Source organism: Vombatus ursinus, unplaced genomic scaffold, assembly GCF_900497805.2.
Source record: "Vombatus ursinus unplaced genomic scaffold, bare-nosed wombat genome assembly UNPS02014859.1, whole genome shotgun sequence".
Classification (NCBI taxonomy): domain Eukaryota; kingdom Metazoa; phylum Chordata; class Mammalia; order Diprotodontia; family Vombatidae; genus Vombatus; species Vombatus ursinus.
In genome coordinates, this window is record NW_020954637.1 from 5,043,687 (window position 1) to 5,061,984 (window position 18,298).

The 18,298-nt window shown below is 48.4% G+C and overlaps 1 protein-coding gene across 1 annotated transcript in view; it reads right to left on the bottom strand.

The window, feature by feature from the left end:
* Positions 1 to 17,846, bottom strand: part of PINK1 (PTEN induced kinase 1) — a 20,255-nt gene extending 2,409 nt beyond the window's left edge. The window contains exons 1-7 of the mRNA XM_027841472.1: positions 17,445 to 17,846; positions 9,841 to 10,128; positions 8,744 to 8,844; positions 6,716 to 6,898; positions 5,660 to 5,823; positions 3,847 to 3,974; positions 3,040 to 3,276 (exon numbers count right to left, since the gene is read on the bottom strand). Coding sequence (XP_027697273.1) covers positions 3,040 to 3,276; positions 3,847 to 3,974; positions 5,660 to 5,823; positions 6,716 to 6,898; positions 8,744 to 8,844; positions 9,841 to 10,128; positions 17,445 to 17,831 — 1,488 coding nt within the window. The 5' untranslated portion in view covers positions 17,832 to 17,846. The remainder of the gene's footprint in view (positions 1 to 3,039; positions 3,277 to 3,846; positions 3,975 to 5,659; positions 5,824 to 6,715; positions 6,899 to 8,743; positions 8,845 to 9,840; positions 10,129 to 17,444) is intronic.
* Positions 17,847 to 18,298: the final 452 nt, after the last annotated feature.

Below are 18,298 nucleotides of genomic sequence, written 5' to 3' on the forward strand. Positions count from 1 at the left end.
CTGTTTCAAGTATCTCTCTTGTAAACAACATATTGTTGGATTCTGGTTTCTAATTCATTCTGCTATCCACTTCTGTTTTATGGGTGAATTCATTCCATTCACAGGTATGATTACATCCCATTTATTGTTTGTCCTCTCTCTCTTTTTACCCTGTTCCTCCTCAAGTCCGTTTTGCTTCTGACCACTGCCTCCCTTAATCTACCCTCTCTTTTACCACTCCTCCCCCTTCCTCTTAACCCCTGCCCCACTGGGTTAAGATAGATATACCAAACTGAGTTTGGATGGGTAGTCTTCTCTCTGAACCAGTTCTGATAAGACTGAGGTTCAAGTGTTGTGAGCCACCCCCAACCCCCACCAATTTCCCTCTCTGCTGTAAAAGCTTTCCCTTGCATGCCACTTTTATTGTGAGATAATTTTCCCCCTTCTAGCTGTCCCTTCCCCCTTATCCTGGTTCATCCCTCTTTCTCACCCCTTCGTTCCCCCCTCCCCCCAGATCATTACAACACAATCAGCTCACACTTGTGCCCTCATTCTATATAAACTCCTTCTAGCTGCCCTAATAATAACTTTTTTAGGGTTACAACCTGTGTAGGAATATAAATAGTTTAACCTTATCGAGTCCTTTATGATTTTCATATTTGCCTTTTTATGCTTCTCTTGAGTCATGTGTTTGAAAGTCAAGTTTTCTATTCAGCTCTGGTCTTCTCATTAGGAATGCTTGAAAGTCTTCTACTTCATTAAATATCCATTTCTTTCCTCTGAAAACTTACACTCAGTTTTGCTGGGTGGCTTGTTCTTGGTTGTCATTCGAGCTCCTCTGTCTTCCAAAATATCATATTCCAAGCTCTCCACTCCTGTAACTTGGAAGCTGCCAAACCTTGTATGATCCTTACTGTAGCTCTACAATATCTGAACTGTTTCTTTCTGGCTGCTTATTAAATTTCCCTTTGCTCTGGGAGCTCAGGAATTTGACTATTCCTGGGAGTTTTCATTTTGGGATCTCTTTCAGGAGGTGATTGGTAGATTCTTTTGATTTCCTATTTTACCTTCTGGTTCTAAGATATCAGGGCAGTTTTCCTTGATAACTTCTTGAAATATGATGTCTAGGCTCTTTTTTTGATCATGACTTTCAGGTAGTCCAATGATTCTTAAATTATCCCTGTTTGGTCTATTTTCCAGGTCATTTGTTTTTCCAATAAGACAGTTCACATTTTCTTCTATTTTCTCATACTTCTGACTTTGTTTTATTTTTTCTTAGTATTTCATGGAGTTATTAGTTTCCACTTACCCAATTCTAATTTTTAAGGATTATTTTCTTCAGTGAGCTTTTGTACCTCCATTTCCATTTGGCCAGGTCTGCTTTTTAAGGAGTTCTTTTCTTCAGTGAATTTTTGTGCCTCTTTTACCATTTGGCCTATTCTGTTTTTTAAGGTGGTATTTTCTTTAGTACTTTTTTTTGTGCCTTTTACCAAATTGTTGACTCTTTTTTCATTATTTTCTTGTATTACTCTAATTTCTTTTCCCAATTTTTTCTCTATTTCCTCTTATTAGATTTTTAAAATCCTTTTTGAGCTCTTCTAGGAATTTTTTTTGGGAAGGGGGGGCTGAAACCAATTCACATTTTCCTTTGATGCTTTAGATATAACTGCTTTTGACTTTCTCATCTTATGAGTTTTTTTTTTAAAGCCAATATTTTATTTCATTTTTGCTCTCGAGGAGCTCACACTTTTTTTTTCATTTTTAAAAATTTTCTTTCTTTTTTTAATTTAGTATTCTATTTTTCCTCAGTTAAATGTAAAAACAATTTTTAACATTTGTTTTTAAAACTCTGAGTTCCAAATTCTCTCCCTTCCTCCCTTTTCCACCCTCCATCATTGAGAAGGCAAGAAATCTGATATAGGTTATACATGTGTAGTCTTGCAAAACATATCCATAATAGTCATGTTGTAAAAGAAAACAGACAAAAAAATGAGTTTGTGTTTTGACCTTCCCTGTCACCGTGGTAACTTTCTATGGTCGTGTTCTTTTTGTTGTTTTCTCATTTTTCCAGCCTATTTCTTGACTTTGAATTTTATGTTAAAGTTGGGCTCTGCTCACCTTGGGGGAGGAAGGGAGGTACTGTTCCAAGCGTCAGGCTTTTTCCTGCTGCTGTTTTCAGTTAGTTCTGGGGAGTCTGCAAATTTTCAGTGCTTCCAAGGAGGTGTGATCTAGGGAGAGGTGTGGGCTACTGCTCTTATGGTCTGTGCTCTGGCCTTTAGCCAGGAAGCGCCCCAGCTTCTCTTAAGCTGCAAGTGCTGGTGCACCTCTGCCATGGACCTGAGACCCGGAACTGGGTATGGACGATAGAGTTGCCAAATAGTATGTGGTCCTGCATCCAGTGTCAGTTCAGGGTACCCTGTAATCTCTTTCTGGACATCTTTCCAGCTGTCTAATCATCCCCTTACCATCTCTGGGTGGTAGACTCCCAAAGCTGATGCTGTGACAGCCCACCACCTCCAAGGCCCAATGCTGGTACTGCCACTGTGTGTGCTCCTGGTTGTCCCCCACCCAGTGTCACAGACCTCTCCTGCAGACTGCTGGAGACATGTCTCATCCTGCCCTTTTCTTGGTTCTTCTGCTCCAGAATTTGATTTGAGGAGTTATTATAAAGTTGGAGGGGAATATTGAGAGTCTGGCTGGATTGCGGCCTCTACTCTACCATCTTGTCTCTGCCCTTTCTTCTAAATGCCTTCTAACAACTTATATACTCCCCCAAAGAGAGGAAAATGAACTGAAATTCCTAGGATTCTGACCAATCATCTGTCTAGATGGCCTCCTGCTTGGCAGAAAAACAAGACACTTTAAGCTTGTGAGGATTAGCTTTCAGCTTTAGGAAACAGATTATGAGTAACTCTCTCACTGTGGTACCTACCAGTTTCTTAGTTAATGCTCATCACAACCTGGCAGGCCCTGGAGGTGAACTGAGTTTTCAGGCCTGAAGACAAGTGTCCCAGGTAACAAACTAACGGTGACAGAAGTGGGATTGACGTCAGTCCTCACCTTGCTGGCATCTCGTTGGAGCAGTGCCTTCACCAGCTGCCTCGCATCCAAGGACACATTCTCTGGCAGTGCAGGAAGCTGAGACTCATGGTAACTGCGGCTTTCCAGCTGGGTCCTGCCATGTCCATAGAAGGGATTGGGGAGTCCAAAGATCTCATAGGCAATTGCTCCCACTGCCCAGGCATCAGCTTTGCTGTAGTCAATCACTACCCCAGGACCAGGACAGGCTGTTGACACCTGCATGGGAACCAAGAAAAAGGTGGAACACCTACCATCTTTGTGTTACTGGTGTTTCAATAAAGACTGTAGGTCATGTGGTCCATTTACATAAATCAAAATCACACTGAATGGGCATCTGCTGGCCCTGCTCCTTACTTAGAGAACCCTGTATGTCCTTTTTAAGCTCAGACAGAACTTACAAAAGGTCAAATGTCCTCATAATAAGGGTCAGAAAAGGTCTTTGTTGGGTGTTATGGGCCAGAAAACATGATCCACACTCATGCAGCACTTAAGGTTCACAAAGCATTTTCCTCACAAGTATTATCTCCATTTTAAAGAGGAAACTGAGACTCAGAGGTAATGTGATTTGTCTCCAGTCTCACCACTTGTGTCTGAGCCTGGATTGGAACCCAGCTCCCTCTCCAGATGCAGTGCTCTTTATGCCCACCACACACATGCAAAGATCAAGGGGTCCTCCAGGGTGATGGAGTGTCAGGTCCTGGATTCATGGTGTAATGGGGGAAGAAATCCAACCAGCAGATCCAGGGACGGGTTCTTGCCTAACGACAAACACACAGCGAGAGTTACCTCAGGAGCCATCAAGCAGCTATTTCCTCCCCGGTCCACGTACCAGCTGGTGAAAGGCAATTGCAGGCCGATGCTCTCATCAGCCAGACAGCAACCGAAATCTGTTATTACCAGCCAGGGGCAGCCAGCTGGTAAGGCAACAGGTAGGGGCCAATGAACAGTCAGTGGAGAGGAACCCCCCCCTCCCTTTTCTGATCCCCACTGACTTCAGGACTAAAGCCACAGGTCCCTGACTGGCTGAGGGGACCTAGTCCAACCCCACTCATTTTACAGATGAGAACGCTGAGGCCCAGCGAGGGGAAGAGGCTCCTTCCATGTCACAGTGCAAGTTAGGACCAGACCAGAACTCACGTTGCCAACTTCCAGTCCAGGGCACTTCCCAAAACCTGCTGCTGCCTCTCACTCTTTCCGTAGCAGCAGAAGACAGGTGAAAGGAGCTAAGAATCTGGGCAGTGAGGACAGGGTCTGTTTGGGAAAATGGCTGGTGTGGTGCTTAAAAAGTTTGAGAGATGTAATTTCAGGATAATTAAATCATTCTATTAATAATGCCAGCATTTTAATAAAAGGATGGTCATTTGGCCATCTCTCTCTTAGACCAAAGACTATCACGACAGTGAGCTTATATGTCCATTGGAAAATGAGTATTCTGAGGGTAACAATCAACTCTGATTGGTTAACAATTAATGAAAGGATGATATTACAATGAGGGGCTGAAAGTGACATCATGTCAAAGAGAGACTACCCCCAGCCTTGGGCAATCTAGTTAAAGAATTTATCCCCACCCAAACCTGAGTGGAGCACAATGCCTTCCCCACCTGGGCAGGGTCTGATCAAAATTGTTAAGAAAGTTAGTCCAAATTCATTGTCAGTAATGTCCTTCAAGAAACTGAGCTTTTGAAATCAGGACTTTATAAAAAGGGGGGACATCTGGATCTCTCCAAATCACTGGTTATTAATAATCATTTCTCTTATTGGCATACCAGAAGACTGGAGGACCAAGTGTGGTAAAGGATGTCCATTGATTTTTAAGAAAACCCAATCTGCAAACATTCAAAATTAAGGGACAGACAAAAACAGTGGCCATTTACTATTTATCAACTGCATTAAAAAAAAAAAAGGCCATAGAAGTATTTATGGATTTGGAGTTGTAAGGCTCCAAAAGGCCATCTTACTACCTTTGAGATCTTGGACTTGTAGATAGAAGCAAAGTGATAGGCAGAGCGCTACACTGGAAATAAGGAAGACCTGGGTTCAGATCCCACTTCTAACTAAGACTAGCTGTATGGCCCCAGGCAAGTCACCCAGCCTCTCTGTACCTCAGTTTCCTCATCTGTAAAATGAGATAGTTAGACTAGGTGGTTTCTAAGATCCCTTCCAGCTCTGAATCCTGTGACTCTCTGACCTTGATTTATGCAGCTGACACATTTCCTCATTATAAAGATGAGGAGACTGAGGCTCAGAGAGAACTGACTTCTCCAAGGCCTCACAGGGGATTTAGACACAAATGGTTTGGTCCTCTGACTTGCAAATCCAGGGCTCTAACTCAACTGCAAAGCTGCCCACGTTCCAGACCTAAAATGGGCCCAGTCCAGGGCAACAGGAAGGAAGCTGGAGATCCACAAGTCTTCTGGGGGTTCCATCCACCCTCCCCCAGTAAGAGGTGACACATTCCGCAGAAGGAGGTGGATCTCACCTCTGCATCACACCTTGGAAGGGACCGTGAGCAAAGGGCAAAGGCAGGACAGGCAGTAGAGCCTGTGCTGACTGCTCTGGGAGAGGCTCTTCTCAGCGAATACAATCGCCGGCCACCTACCTGAGTCAAACCCCACCAGGATGTTGTCCGACTTTAAGTCCCTGTGTGCGATGCCCTGCTGAACCAGGTGATCCACCCCTTCCAACAGCTGCAGGGTCATCATGGTGGCAAGGCGGGGGCCTGGAGGGCGCAGCTGCAGGTACTGGCGCAGGGTCCAGGGGTAGCTGGGCAGAGAGGGAGACAGGCTCACTTGAGCGGCTGATCTCCCATCTCTGGTACCTTCCCTTTGTCTCTCTCTGGGACCTGCCTGTCTTCTCATTTCCACTCTGCATTCTACACTCTCCCCCACTTGTCCTGAAACCCAAAGGATGGCACATTGTGGCACCAGCCCAATCCCCACCTCAGCAGGACAGCCAGCAGGGCTTGTGGAGCCCAGGGGAGGGAGTAACACACACGTCTTAACTAGGGAGCATTTGAATCCAGCATCTCAGAATCTCGAGGTCTGAAAAAGGGCTCAGCAGCTGTCTCACCCAACCAAACCCTCTTGGAATGACTTTGTTTTTCTCCATGTGGACTCTGCATTTAGTTAGCAGAGCACACAGCGTATTCCCCCAATTCCCCCAGTGGAATGTACGCTTGCTGAGGGCAAGGACTACTTTTTGTTTTCCAAGTACTCAGCACAGTGTCCTGCACATTGTAGGTGCCTAATGTTTGTTGAATTAGGTTGACTTAAATGACATAACTCTCACTTTTATAACACTTAAAGGTTTACAAAATGCTCTCGTGAGAACACCTCATGGGGCTGCTGGTGCATTGACTACTGTCCCCACTTTACAAATGTGTTAGTAATTCTTCTCTATGCACCAGAGAGGAGATGCAAGGCCCGGTTTCCTGTCTCCAAGTCAGTATTCTTTATACTACACCCTACTCCCAAAGTGAGGCTCTTCTTAGTTAAGCTTTGACAAATGCCACTTGGAGGCTCTTTCTCCCAGACAACCCCCAAAATCTCCCACTGCGCAGTAACCATGCAGGTGTACATGGCCAGCTCTCACACTCCAAAACGGAGGCAGCTGCCTAGGCAAGGCCCAGGCTCCCACCGATCTCACTGGCACTTACTTCTTCATAACAAGGAACAGCGTTCGTCCGTGCCCCAGGCCTGAGGGGCAGAGCTTTGGAGGCAGGACATCAGGGTAATCCACCAGGGCCCCAGGCAGGAGGGGCACAGATGAGGTGAAGGCCCGGAGCACCCGGATAATGTTGGGATGTGGGGCCAGCTGCTTGGAACCTCTCTCGTGTTTTCTGTTTTAGTCAAAGTGAGAGCACACATCAGGCCAGGCCTTGAACACGCAAAGTAGAATTCTATTGCTCCAACTTCATAAGAAATGCTAATATGGCAGAGACCAGGTATTTACATAAGACCCTTCTTCCAAAGCATGGGGCCAGGTCTAAGATCACACGTACTGGGTTGGAAGACCATTTACTTCTTCCTTACAAGCAGCTTATATTAAAGTCTTTGAGAAAATGCTGACTACTTATTCATTCGTCTGATCAACATTGATTAAGTTTCTATGACACATAGGGGCCAGACAGACCTAATCTTAAGTCTATTAGGAGCCTCAGTTCATATTCTATTATTATTCATATCTTAGCCTTCTGGCACTACTTACATGACTTACCTGCTCAAAATTCTTCAGTGGTTCCCCACTGCCTACAGAATAAAGGCCAAACTTCTTGGCAGAGCCCCCAAGCTCATTTACACCTTAAGAGGATGGGGGATTCAGAGCTGGAAGGGACCTTGGTGACCATCTGGTCCACTTCTCTCATTTACAGATCAGGAAACTAAGGGCCAAAGATATTAGTGACTTGCTTGGTACAACAGAAAGAACACTCTCTTTGGAGTGAAAGGAGGTAAGTTTGAACCCTGCTGACTCTGACACTGAGAGACTCCAACTTTACCCTCTCCGGGCCTTGGTCTCCTCATTTGATAAATGAGGAGGTTGAACTAGAGGCCCCACGAGGTCTTTTCCGGCTCCACATTTGATCCTATGTCACACACACCTGGATTCAAACCCAGGGAATGTAAGCTCCTTAAAGGCAGGGACTGTTTTGTGTTATTGACTTTGTATTCTCAGAGCCTAGCCCAGAGCATACACTTAATCAGTGTCTGTGGGACTGGCCTGGCTGGGCCTCCAGGCCTGGACTCTGCCACATCCTCTTGTTGCCTCCCTTTGTGTCCCACTACTCCTTTTCCACATGCGACATCCCAGTCAACATATCAATATGTGAACGTTCTGGCCTCTGTATTTGCTGACGCCACCTCCTTGCTGATGCCCCTGCCGAGACCCCAGCTTGCAACAATGCCTGCCGCACTCCGTTGCTCTTAAGACCTGTAGCTATCACACACCTGTGCACACCTCATTCCCCTACTACCCCAGGGGAGTCTCACTGTATTTACCATAGCATCTCCTCCTGTACCAATCCCAGGCCTCCCTCACGGAAGGGAGATCAGCGCTGACCAGCTCTAGCTATATGGGCACCATGCTTGTGGATGCCACTAGAGGGCACTCTCCACTTGCATTTTGTCAGCAGCTGCCAACCTTCCAGAGAGGAATCCTGGGGTGGGCTTCAGCAATTGAAAAACTGGGAGTACTGGAATGGCTTGACCCTCAGTCTCTTGCCTCTTTACCAAGCAAAGTTAGCCCACTAATTTGAACAGAAGAGCACTGAAAAGCTGGAAGGGACCTTAGGACACAGAACCTTTGGCCTTAGGGATCTTCAGGCCAGTGTGAGGCTGGGGGCTGCTGATAAGCTCAGCACTGGCGGGATCTCAGCAGCTATCTAGGTCAGCATGCTTTCAAGAGTCCCCTCTCCTCCATGGCCATCGCCTGCCTTGGTTCAAGAGCCCGGGGTGAGGCGGGTGGGAGAGAAGGGCAGGCTACTACCTCTTGAGGCAGCCTTTTCCACCCTGGACAGCTCTCTTCAACACTAGGCCCAAAGTGATTTCTTGCCAACTTCTATTCACAGCCCCTGGGCATAAGTCTGTTGCCTCTGCCAAGTCTGTCCTCTGCTGCCTTCCACTATGACCCACTGTTCCCTCATCCTCCACCCTTCCCCCAATCTCTGCCAAGGGTTACTGACTCATACCTGGAAATGGTGGCCCCGTACTCCCCAGACAGGGCCATGCGGCTGGCTGGAACCAGTTCCTGGCTCATGGTGCTGAGGATGGCTTCACTGGAGGAACCTGCCTATGACAAATCCCCAACAAGCAGAGCATTATCCAAACACAAGAGGCATCAGACACAGCAGAGGGGACTGTCATGGCAAGCATTCCCAATGGCCTAAGCTGAGACCAGCCCCCATCTCCTATTTCAAAATAAGACACAGAGTCTCCTTAGCACTAAGCACCTTTCAGTGACAGGCCAAACCAAGTCTTCACTCCCTCTCGTGGGAGCAGGGGGTAGGGTATGGGATAAGGGATGCCTAGAGAGTGAGGGATGAAGGGCAGGACCCACACTGCTGGAGCTACCCCAAGCCTCAGCCTCCTAACAATCCAAGCACCTGCAACACAGGGGAATAAGCAAAGGTGATAGGGCAAACAAACTCCCCTCACTTGGCTCTGGTAGCTGGGCTTGAATCAGCCTGCTTGGTGGGACATGCACATGTCACCTACTGTTGAGCCCTGATTGGCTGGCATGAGGAAACTCATGTTCTCCTCAGAGTATCACATTAACCACAAGACTCATGGAAAGAGCCCGTGTCCCATCCAGATCAATTTCTCTGGTTTTTCTAAGTGAAATAGCTGTCACTCACAAGTTATTTCCCATTCCTGACTCCAAACCTAATCAACAGAAGTGCTCAGGCTGGCCATTTCTCTAACAAAAGTCAGAGTACTTGACTTTTTCTGAGATGGCATATCTTGCCCCTGAAATGCTTGCAGACCATAGGGAAGGAAGGCAGCCTGACAAAGGGCTGGGTACTCCAGATTATATACTCTGAGGGTTTGAAGCCCCCAAATCAACTAGCCAACGCTCTGACATCAACTTGTTTACTACGACTGACTGGTTAGAGACTCCTGACCTAGCATTGCTCACAAGGGTGGGTGAGGAGGACTGGTCATTGCAAACATCCTTTCTGATGTCTGTTTATCGACTGAAGAAGTTTGTTTTGTCCTTCAGGACTGGTCCTCTCACAGGAGAGCTGCTTCCTCCAAAGGAGCCGGGGTGAGGGGGTGATGCACTTACCGAGATGTTCCACATCATCTTGATGGCCAGGGGAAAGGCTGTGGCCATGTGCTGAGCACTCTGCTTGCTTTCTGCCTGAGGGGCAATTGCTGGATCCTGTCCTAGTAGAAGCCCATCCCTGGGGCCTTCTGGCTTCTGGGGCCAGGTGGGCATGGTGGCTTCATATACTGCAGCACTGCACCCCTTGCCAATGGACTGTCCAATGAGGTATTCTTCCAGCCGGAAGCCCTGCCAACGCCTACTTGCCAGAGGGTCAGGAAGAAGTTTACTTTTCTGGGTAAAAATTTCCTGTGAGGGAAGAAAAAACGCCCTGGTGAAGCAAGGGGCTAGCAGAGGCCTATGTGTCCACAGACATGTGGACAGAGCAGTGCTGAGGTAGAGGTCACTCAAGCAAGGTCAGATTAGGAGCCAGCAGAAACAGAAACAACTGTCCTTTGTTGCTAGGCCTGAGCTTAGGCCATAAGCTGTTCAGCCTCTTTCTTTTGTTGTTCAAAGCAACTTTACTACAAACACTCATTTTTTTCCCTGCACAGCAGAAAGAATAATTGATTAGGTGTCAGAATTTCTGGACTCTGCAGCTGGCACAATTACTGATGTGCTGCCCATCTGTCTCTTGGCACCAACTCTGAGCTCTCTGTACTACAGAGATATCTCTTTTTACAAAGGCCTTAGATGACAAGTATTAGACAGGTACAGCGCACGGCAGTGAGGATGATGGGCAGTGTGCCACAACTGGCAGTCAGGCTAATGATGTGTTAATGCCGTGAGGTCACTACTGCACATAACCAAGGCCTTCTGAAATCTGAAGACAGAGCAAAGTCCCTAATGAGGCTGATTCTCCCTCTCGGTTTGGAACAGAAGGTCTTAATAAGGAGTGAAATCTGCGGTGTTGTTGGAAAAAGGAAAAGTCTGATGATGGGTCGACCACCCTAAAGCTGCCTTTCCTCTCTTCGCTAATGGAATCCTCCCAATCCGACCGGCCCCAATAGCTGGTCCTCCCTTCTCTCCCTTCTCCCCCACATTCAGATGATCCCTAAGTCCTAGGGACCTAAGATTTTTGTATTTCTTCAGTCCTTTTCTTTCCATTCCTTCTCCTATGCCCTTGGTCTAAGCCGTTATGACCCTTTATGGGGACAATTGCAGGAGCTCTTAGCTCTTTGGGTGTCATAGCCGCCCTGGCAGTTTGGTGAACCTTTGGGACTCTTCATGTCATGTTCTTTCAGACTCATCATTGAAGGACATGCTAAATCTTGGTTAGAGGTGAGTGCACTGACTTTGAAACTAATTCGAAGAATCAGAAATCTAGACCTGGAAGAGACCTCAGCGGCCCTCCAGTCCAACTCCCTCATTTTACAGATGGGGAAACTAAGGCCCAAGGAAGGTCAGCGTCTTGTCCAAGTTCACTCGAATAAGTATCAGGGGCAGGACTAGAACCTGGGTCCTCTGACTCTTTTGCCTGTACCCTTGTACTGCTTCCCCTCGCCTTCAGTCTCTACCCTTTCCCAATTCATCCTGGAAAGGCTGTCAAATGAATCTTCCAGAAATATGTTGCTTCTCTCCTGAAAAGCCTTCAAAGGTCCTCCGTGACCAGCACAATTAAACAAAAAGCACAGCCTTCAGGGCCCTGCAGAATCTGGCCGCAAGTGAAAGCCGGCAGAGTGGGGAAAACCACTGCCTCCTGAGGTATCTGCGTCACTTCTGGGTAGCTGTTAGGAAGTGCTTCCTCCAAGCCCTTCTCCCCTCCGTGGACACTGGGCTCCAGCCACACCGGTCTACACAGCATCTGTCAAACACCCCCTGCACAATCCCGTCTCCACCTTCTCCTCCTCACATTCACATTGCTTCCTCTCTGGGTGACCTTATCAACTCTCATGGGTTCTGTGACCATTTCTGTGCTGATGATCCCCAGATTGATATATCAGCTAGGTGGCACAGTGGATAGAGCACTGGGCCTGGAGTCAGGAAGACCCGAGTTCAAATTCGGCCTCGGACAACAAGAGTCCCCCTCTCCTGAGCTCCAGTCGCACATACCACAAGCTGCCTATCAGACATTTGAGCTAGTTGTCCTGTAGGCACCACAAATTCAAAATGTCCAAAAGAGAACTCATCATCTCCCCCACCCCCAACACCCCCTCTTTCTAGACAGTGCCATCGAGGGCACCAGCACCCTTCTGGTCACCCAGGTTTGCAGCCTCGGGGTCAGCTGCTGCTCTTTCCTCTTACTCGCCTCCCACTGACGTCAGCTGCCACATCATGTCACTTCACCTCCACGTCTTTCACCACCCTTCCTCCCCCTCACATGGCCATCACCCTGGGACAGGGCTTCTCAAGTGTCTTTGGTAGTCTCCACACTCCAATCTATCCTCCACTGAGCCAAGGAGATTCTCCTAAATCACTGCCTGCTCTTCTGGACTTCATGATCTTTGTAAATTCATCATCCTGCAAGGTGACATCAACTCTGAAATTCTCACCTCCTCAATACCACCTGCCCCCCCCAGCTTTGACTGGAGAGGGAGCTCCTCCCAGATCCTTCTTCACAGTGTTGAGTACATGGTAGACCCTTAATGTTTCTTGACTCTGACACTCCAATTCCTAGATCTGCACACATCTCCCTCTCCTGCCTCCTCTCAATAAACTGCAATGGCTCCCAATTACCTGCAGGATCCTAGATACATATATAAAAGCTCCTTGAGTCTTTTTACACATTACTTTGCTCTATATACTTTGCAACCTGGCCCTGCTGGCCCATCTGCTGTTATGCACTAATAAGCATTCCATTTGCCATCAACACACCTTTGCACTGGCTGTTCCTCATCCCTGGAATGCCCTCCCTCCTCACCTCTTTCTCCCAGAAAACCTGTCTTACTTTCTACACAACACTTTTCCTGCCTCCCCCAGCTGCTAGAGCCTTCTTCCCCCAAACCACCTTCAAACGTCCATCTTGTATATATTTGGTATATCTAACCGGCTAGCCTTCGTTTGAATCCTGCCAGAACGTAAGCTCCTTGAAGGCACGGGCTGCTTCTCTTCTGTCTTTGTATTCCTCACCCTGCCCTCAGTTCCTGACACACAGCAGGAGCTTAATAAATGCTTGCTGACTGGGATGCTCACCTCCCTCCCTACTCTGCTGCACCCACTTCCCGACTTCAGTGCCCCCCTCACTTCTCACTTCCTCCACGGTTTTGTCTACACCGACCGCTCGGTGCTTCCCATTTACTCTGTATCTTCTCAGCAAGGCCCAGTGGCAAGAGCTAGGGATCTGGGTCTGCATCCCAGCTCTGACATTTACCAGCCAGTCACGTAACTGCTCCGAGCTTCAGTTTCCTCATCTATAAAATGTGGATAATCCCAGCATCACCTACGTCACAGGGCTGTCATGAGGAAAGTGCTTCGTAACATTATGGGACTAAATAAAAATAAGAGCTAATTATTATTAATTACTGCTTTAAGGTTTACAAAGCACTTTATAAGATATCTAATTTGGCCCTTACAATAACCTTGTGAGGCAGGCACTATTATTATCCCCCTTTTACATGTGTAGAAAGTAAGGCATAGAAAGCTGAGACTTGTCCAGGGGCTCACAGCCAAATAGCTAAAGGAAAATTTTAACTCAGGTCTTCCAGACTTCAAGTCCACCACTCTTTCCACTGTGCCATTTTTGTCTTATGTGTGATATTTGTTACTTTACATGTGTCTCATTTTGCCAACAAACTGTAATTCTCTAGGTCAGTGGCCGTGATTTTTGGCCCTGAAGTCATAAGAGTTGGGTTGGAGTGGCATCTATTAGCTAAGTGGCCCTGGACAAGTCATTTGACTTCCAGTCCTTGTTTTCCTCATCTGTAAAATGGGGCTATCTGTCAAAAGGCCAATGCTGGGCAAGCACTAAAGCCATAGGTAAATTGGAGATATTATTATGATCTTCGTATTTCTCACAGAATCCAGTAGAGTAACTTGTGCCTAGGAAAGCCCCCCAAAATATGTGCTGACAGGCTCTAGAAATGAACCAAGGAGAAACCACCCTTCTGGTCTCCATCCCTCACCACCATCTTTCCAGTCATGCAGGCTGGCAGCCCCAGCGTCTCCCTCGGCTTCTCACTTACTCTACACAAACAGAGTAACTAAGGACATGTGGGAGAAGGAATGAAGAAGCAGGAGTATGCAGTGGAAAGATCTGGGAGCCGGGAGTGGGTTCGTCTCTTTCACTGACACACACTTGGTGAAGAACCTCCCTCAGCTTCCTGTCCTTGGCCTCTGCTCATCAGAAGGGCAGGAAGGGCCAAAGCATAGACTCTGGGGCCACCAAGGGCTGGCCTGAGCTCAGCTGTGAGGTGGCACTGAGTAGTGGGAGGAACCCTGGGTCAAGAGTCAGAAGACACAAGTTCACGTCCCTGATTGGTCCCTAACATGCTCAGACTTCTCAAACGGGATGTCCAGTAGTCACCTTAAACTCCACATATCCAAAACAGAACTCCTTATTTCTCCCCCCAAACCCCTGCCTCCTTCTACCTTCCCTGTTACTGGAGAGGGCACCACCATCCTTCCAAACTCAATGTCATCCTAGACCCCCCCCAGCCCCCGCCCATAGCCAAGCTGTCCTCATGGCCTGTCGATTTCACCTTTGCAACATCTCTCCAATATGCCCCCTTCTCTCCTCCGACACTGCCTCTAGTCTAGTGCAGACCCTCATCACTTCATGTTGAGGCTGCTGTAGTAGCCTGCTGCGGGGTGGGGAGGTCCTGCCTGTCTCAAGTCTCTTCTCACTCCAATCCATCCTCCACTGACCCACAAAGCAGTTTTCCTAAAGTTCAGGTCTGAATCCATCATACTTCTACTCAATAAACTCCAGTGGCTCCCTACTGCCTCCAGGAACAAATACAAAAGAATTTGGCATTCAATGGCCTTCTCAGTTGTCCCCCCCTCACCTTACCAGTCTTCTCCCACCTTACACCCCAACACATACGCTTTGATCCAGTGACACTGGCCTCCCAGGTGTTCCACAAAGGAGACCCTCTTAGCTCTGGGCATTCTCTCTGGCTATCCCCCATGCCCAGACTGTTCTCCCTCCTCATCTCTGCCTCCTAGCTTCTCTAGCTTCCTTCAAGTCCCAGCTAAAATCTCACCATGTACAGGAAGCCTTTCCAAACCCCTCTTACTTCTGATAGCTTCCTTCTCTTAACTATTTCTTATTTATCCTGTAGATACCTTGCTTGAGGGCAGGGACTGTCTTTTGCCTCTTTTTGTATTCTGAGGGCTTAGCACAGTGCCTGGCAAAAACAGGACCTTAAATGATGACTGATCACTTGATCTTGGACAAACTCATTCCTTTCCTCAGGTCTCAGTTTTCCTACCTGTAAAATAAGAGACTTGGAACTAGAAGTCAGGAGATCTGGGTTCCAGGTCTGGGGCTGCTGAATAACCTGTTTTATGACCCTGGGAAAATCCCTTCAACTTTTTGGGCTTCAGTCTTCTCTGTAAAACAAGGATGTTGGGCCAGATCAGCCATAGGGATGGGCCACGGGGTTAGAAGTTCCTAAGTGTGAGTGTACAACATGAGTTTAATTATAGATTTAATTACATTTGGTGTCAATCACTGTTTCATTTTAAGCTCACTAGCACAACAGTTAGCATCAGTAAATTACATACCAGTAGGGAAAGCCAACCAGTTAGACCCTATTGAGATCTTGTGTGCTAGCTAAATAGCTAAAACAAGTTTTTTTTTGCTTTTAAATCTCAGGCCAGCTGTACCATGAATGCTAAGGGGTTACAGAGCTTCCAAAGCCTCTCCTATCTCTGACATCCTGTGAGTTAAAGTCACAAAAACTAGGATAGAGACCAAAATAAAAAGTCTCAGCCCTCAAGGAATTCTGGGATACTCTGTGTGCCGATGTCACCCCCAGCTCTAACACGACAGGCTTGGAGTTAGAGGGCCTGCTTCAAACCTCTACTCTGCCACCTACTGCTTAAACTGTGCAACTGAGCATGTCATTCATTTGACTTGGCCCTAGCTTCCCCATCTTTTATAAATGAGAGGACTGTACTAGATGACCTATGAGGTCCTTTCTGGCTCTACAGATGGCATCGAGGATCCCTTAAAACCTGGACACCGTCAAGTCAGAAAGTGAGGTAATAACAAGGCTTGATCCAAGTCACCCGAATTCAAATCTAGACCTCTTTGTACCACATCACATTGCTTTAAAGGATTTGGAAATGGAAGACCCTCTCATCCAACTCCCTCCTTTTAAAGATGAGATTGAGAGGAACCAGCATCTATGCTAGGCACTCTGCTAAGCTTGCCGTTCACTCGTTTCAGTCCTGTCTGACTCTCCATCACATCATTTGGAGTTTTCTTGGCAGAGATACTGAAGTGATTTGCCATTTCCTTCTCCAGCTCATTTTACAGATGAGGAACCTGAGGCAAACAGGGTTAGAGGACTTGCCCAGGGTCACACAGCTAGTAAGTATCTGAGGCTAGATTTGAACTCTGGAAGATGAATCTTCCTGACTCCAGGCCCTGAGTTCTATCTACTGTACCACCTAGCTGCCCCTCTGCTAGGTGGTAAGTGCTATTATTATCTTCATTTTACATTTGAGGAAACTGAGGAAGACAAATGAAGTGACTTGCCTAGGGTCACACAGTCTGTAAGTGTCTGAGGTTGGATTTGAACTCAGAACTTCCTGATTCAAGTCTCAGTGCTTTATCCACTGTACTACTTGCACAAGGTCAGCTAGGTAATAAATGGCATACTGGAATTCAAATGAAGTTCAAAGACTCCAAATTCAGTACTCTTTCCACTGTAACACATAATCTCTCAGCTATGATGTTCTTTGTTCTAAGATCTCTTCTAGTTCTAATGTTCTATCTTCTAAGATTCCTTCTAGTCCTGACTGTGTGTCCTAGGACTGTCCCAGCACATTTCTATATCCTAAGGTCCTTTCCAATTGTGACTATGTTCTATGTTCCAAGGTCCCTTCAAGTACTAACATTCTGTGTTCTAAAGGCCCTCCCAGCTCTGACATCCTGTGTTCTAAGGGCCCTCCCAGCTCTGACATTCTCTGTTCTAAGGCCCTCCCAGCTCTGACATTCTGTGTTCTAAGGCCCTCCCAGCTCTGACATTCTGTGTTCTAAGGCCCCTCCCAGCTCTGACATTGTGTTCTAAGGCCCCTCCCAGCTCTGACATTCTGTGTTCTAAGGCTCCCTCCCAGCTTTGACACTTGTTATGTCTTAAGGTGATTCTAGGCATGACATTCTATGTTCCAAGGTTCCTTATAATTGTGACACTCCAGGAGCCAAGATTCCTTCCAGGTGTGACACGGCACGTTCTAAGGTCCTCGGCTCTAAAGCCGTTCCCAGCTCGGCCGTGGCGCTGACATCGCACAGCAAAACACTAAGACGTCTCTCCCTGCCCGTTCTTAGCGCACCTTTACCTCGGACAGCATAGGTTACCAGGTCTCTCCCCCTCCTCCCCCCCAGCTGACCCTCCCGCCTGGGGCTCGCGTTTGACCTTGCCCCGCCTTCGGGCGCTCGCTCTCCGCGGGGGGCGGTCCTAGGGGAGGACACAAGCCCCGGGGCCGGCAGGGAGAGCTGCCTGGGGCCCGGTCCTCACCTGGATGTCCCGGCAGGCCGAGGCCGCCCGCCGCCCCTCCGCCTGCTTCTCCTCCACGAGCCCCAGCCCCAGGCCAAAGGCCAAGAAGACAGCACGGCCGCAGGGGGGCCCGGCGCCCCGGGCCCGCAGCACCAGCTGACGCTGCAGGCGGGCCGCCAGCCCGGCCACCGACTCCCGGAAGAAGCGGAAGCGGGTGGGAAGGCCCAGCCCAGGCGCCAGCCCCGGCCCCGGAGCCGGCGCCGCCGCCCCTCGGGCCCTGAGGCCCCAGCCCGGCCCCGGCTGCTCCGCCCGCCCTAGGCCTCCCGGCGGGCCCGGCTTGGCCGAGAAGCGCAACAGCAGCGCCCGGCCGAGCTGCAGGCCCCGACCCAGCGCCTGTCGCAGAGCCATGGCCTCAGCCTTGACCGCGGCTCGGACAACACCAACCCCACCGACCGCAGGCCCGAGCTGGATTGCGCGCGCGTCAGCTGCTGCGCAGGCGCACAGGCCGGAGGAGGGGGAGCGTTCTGCCCACGAGGCGATTGTTTACAGAATCTGCCCCGCGAAGGGGTGGGGCGCAGTGCGGAGTTTGTGCGCATGCGCGGCGCCTGGCCCCTGAGACCTGTCTGCCTCTTAGGCTCATGTGGCTCGACCTTCAGCATAAGGAGGAGCGCAGCAGCATGCTCCCCATACCTTGAATACATCCAGTGATGGCGAGCTCATTACTTATCCAGTCAGCTTAGACCACTTCGGGGATAGCTCTAATTGTTAGAAAGTTTTTCTTTGTTGTCCTTAAGTCGTTTCAGTCCTTTTCAAACTCTTCGTGACCCTACTTGAGGTTTTCTCAGCAGAGATACTGGAGTGGTTTGTTGTTTCCT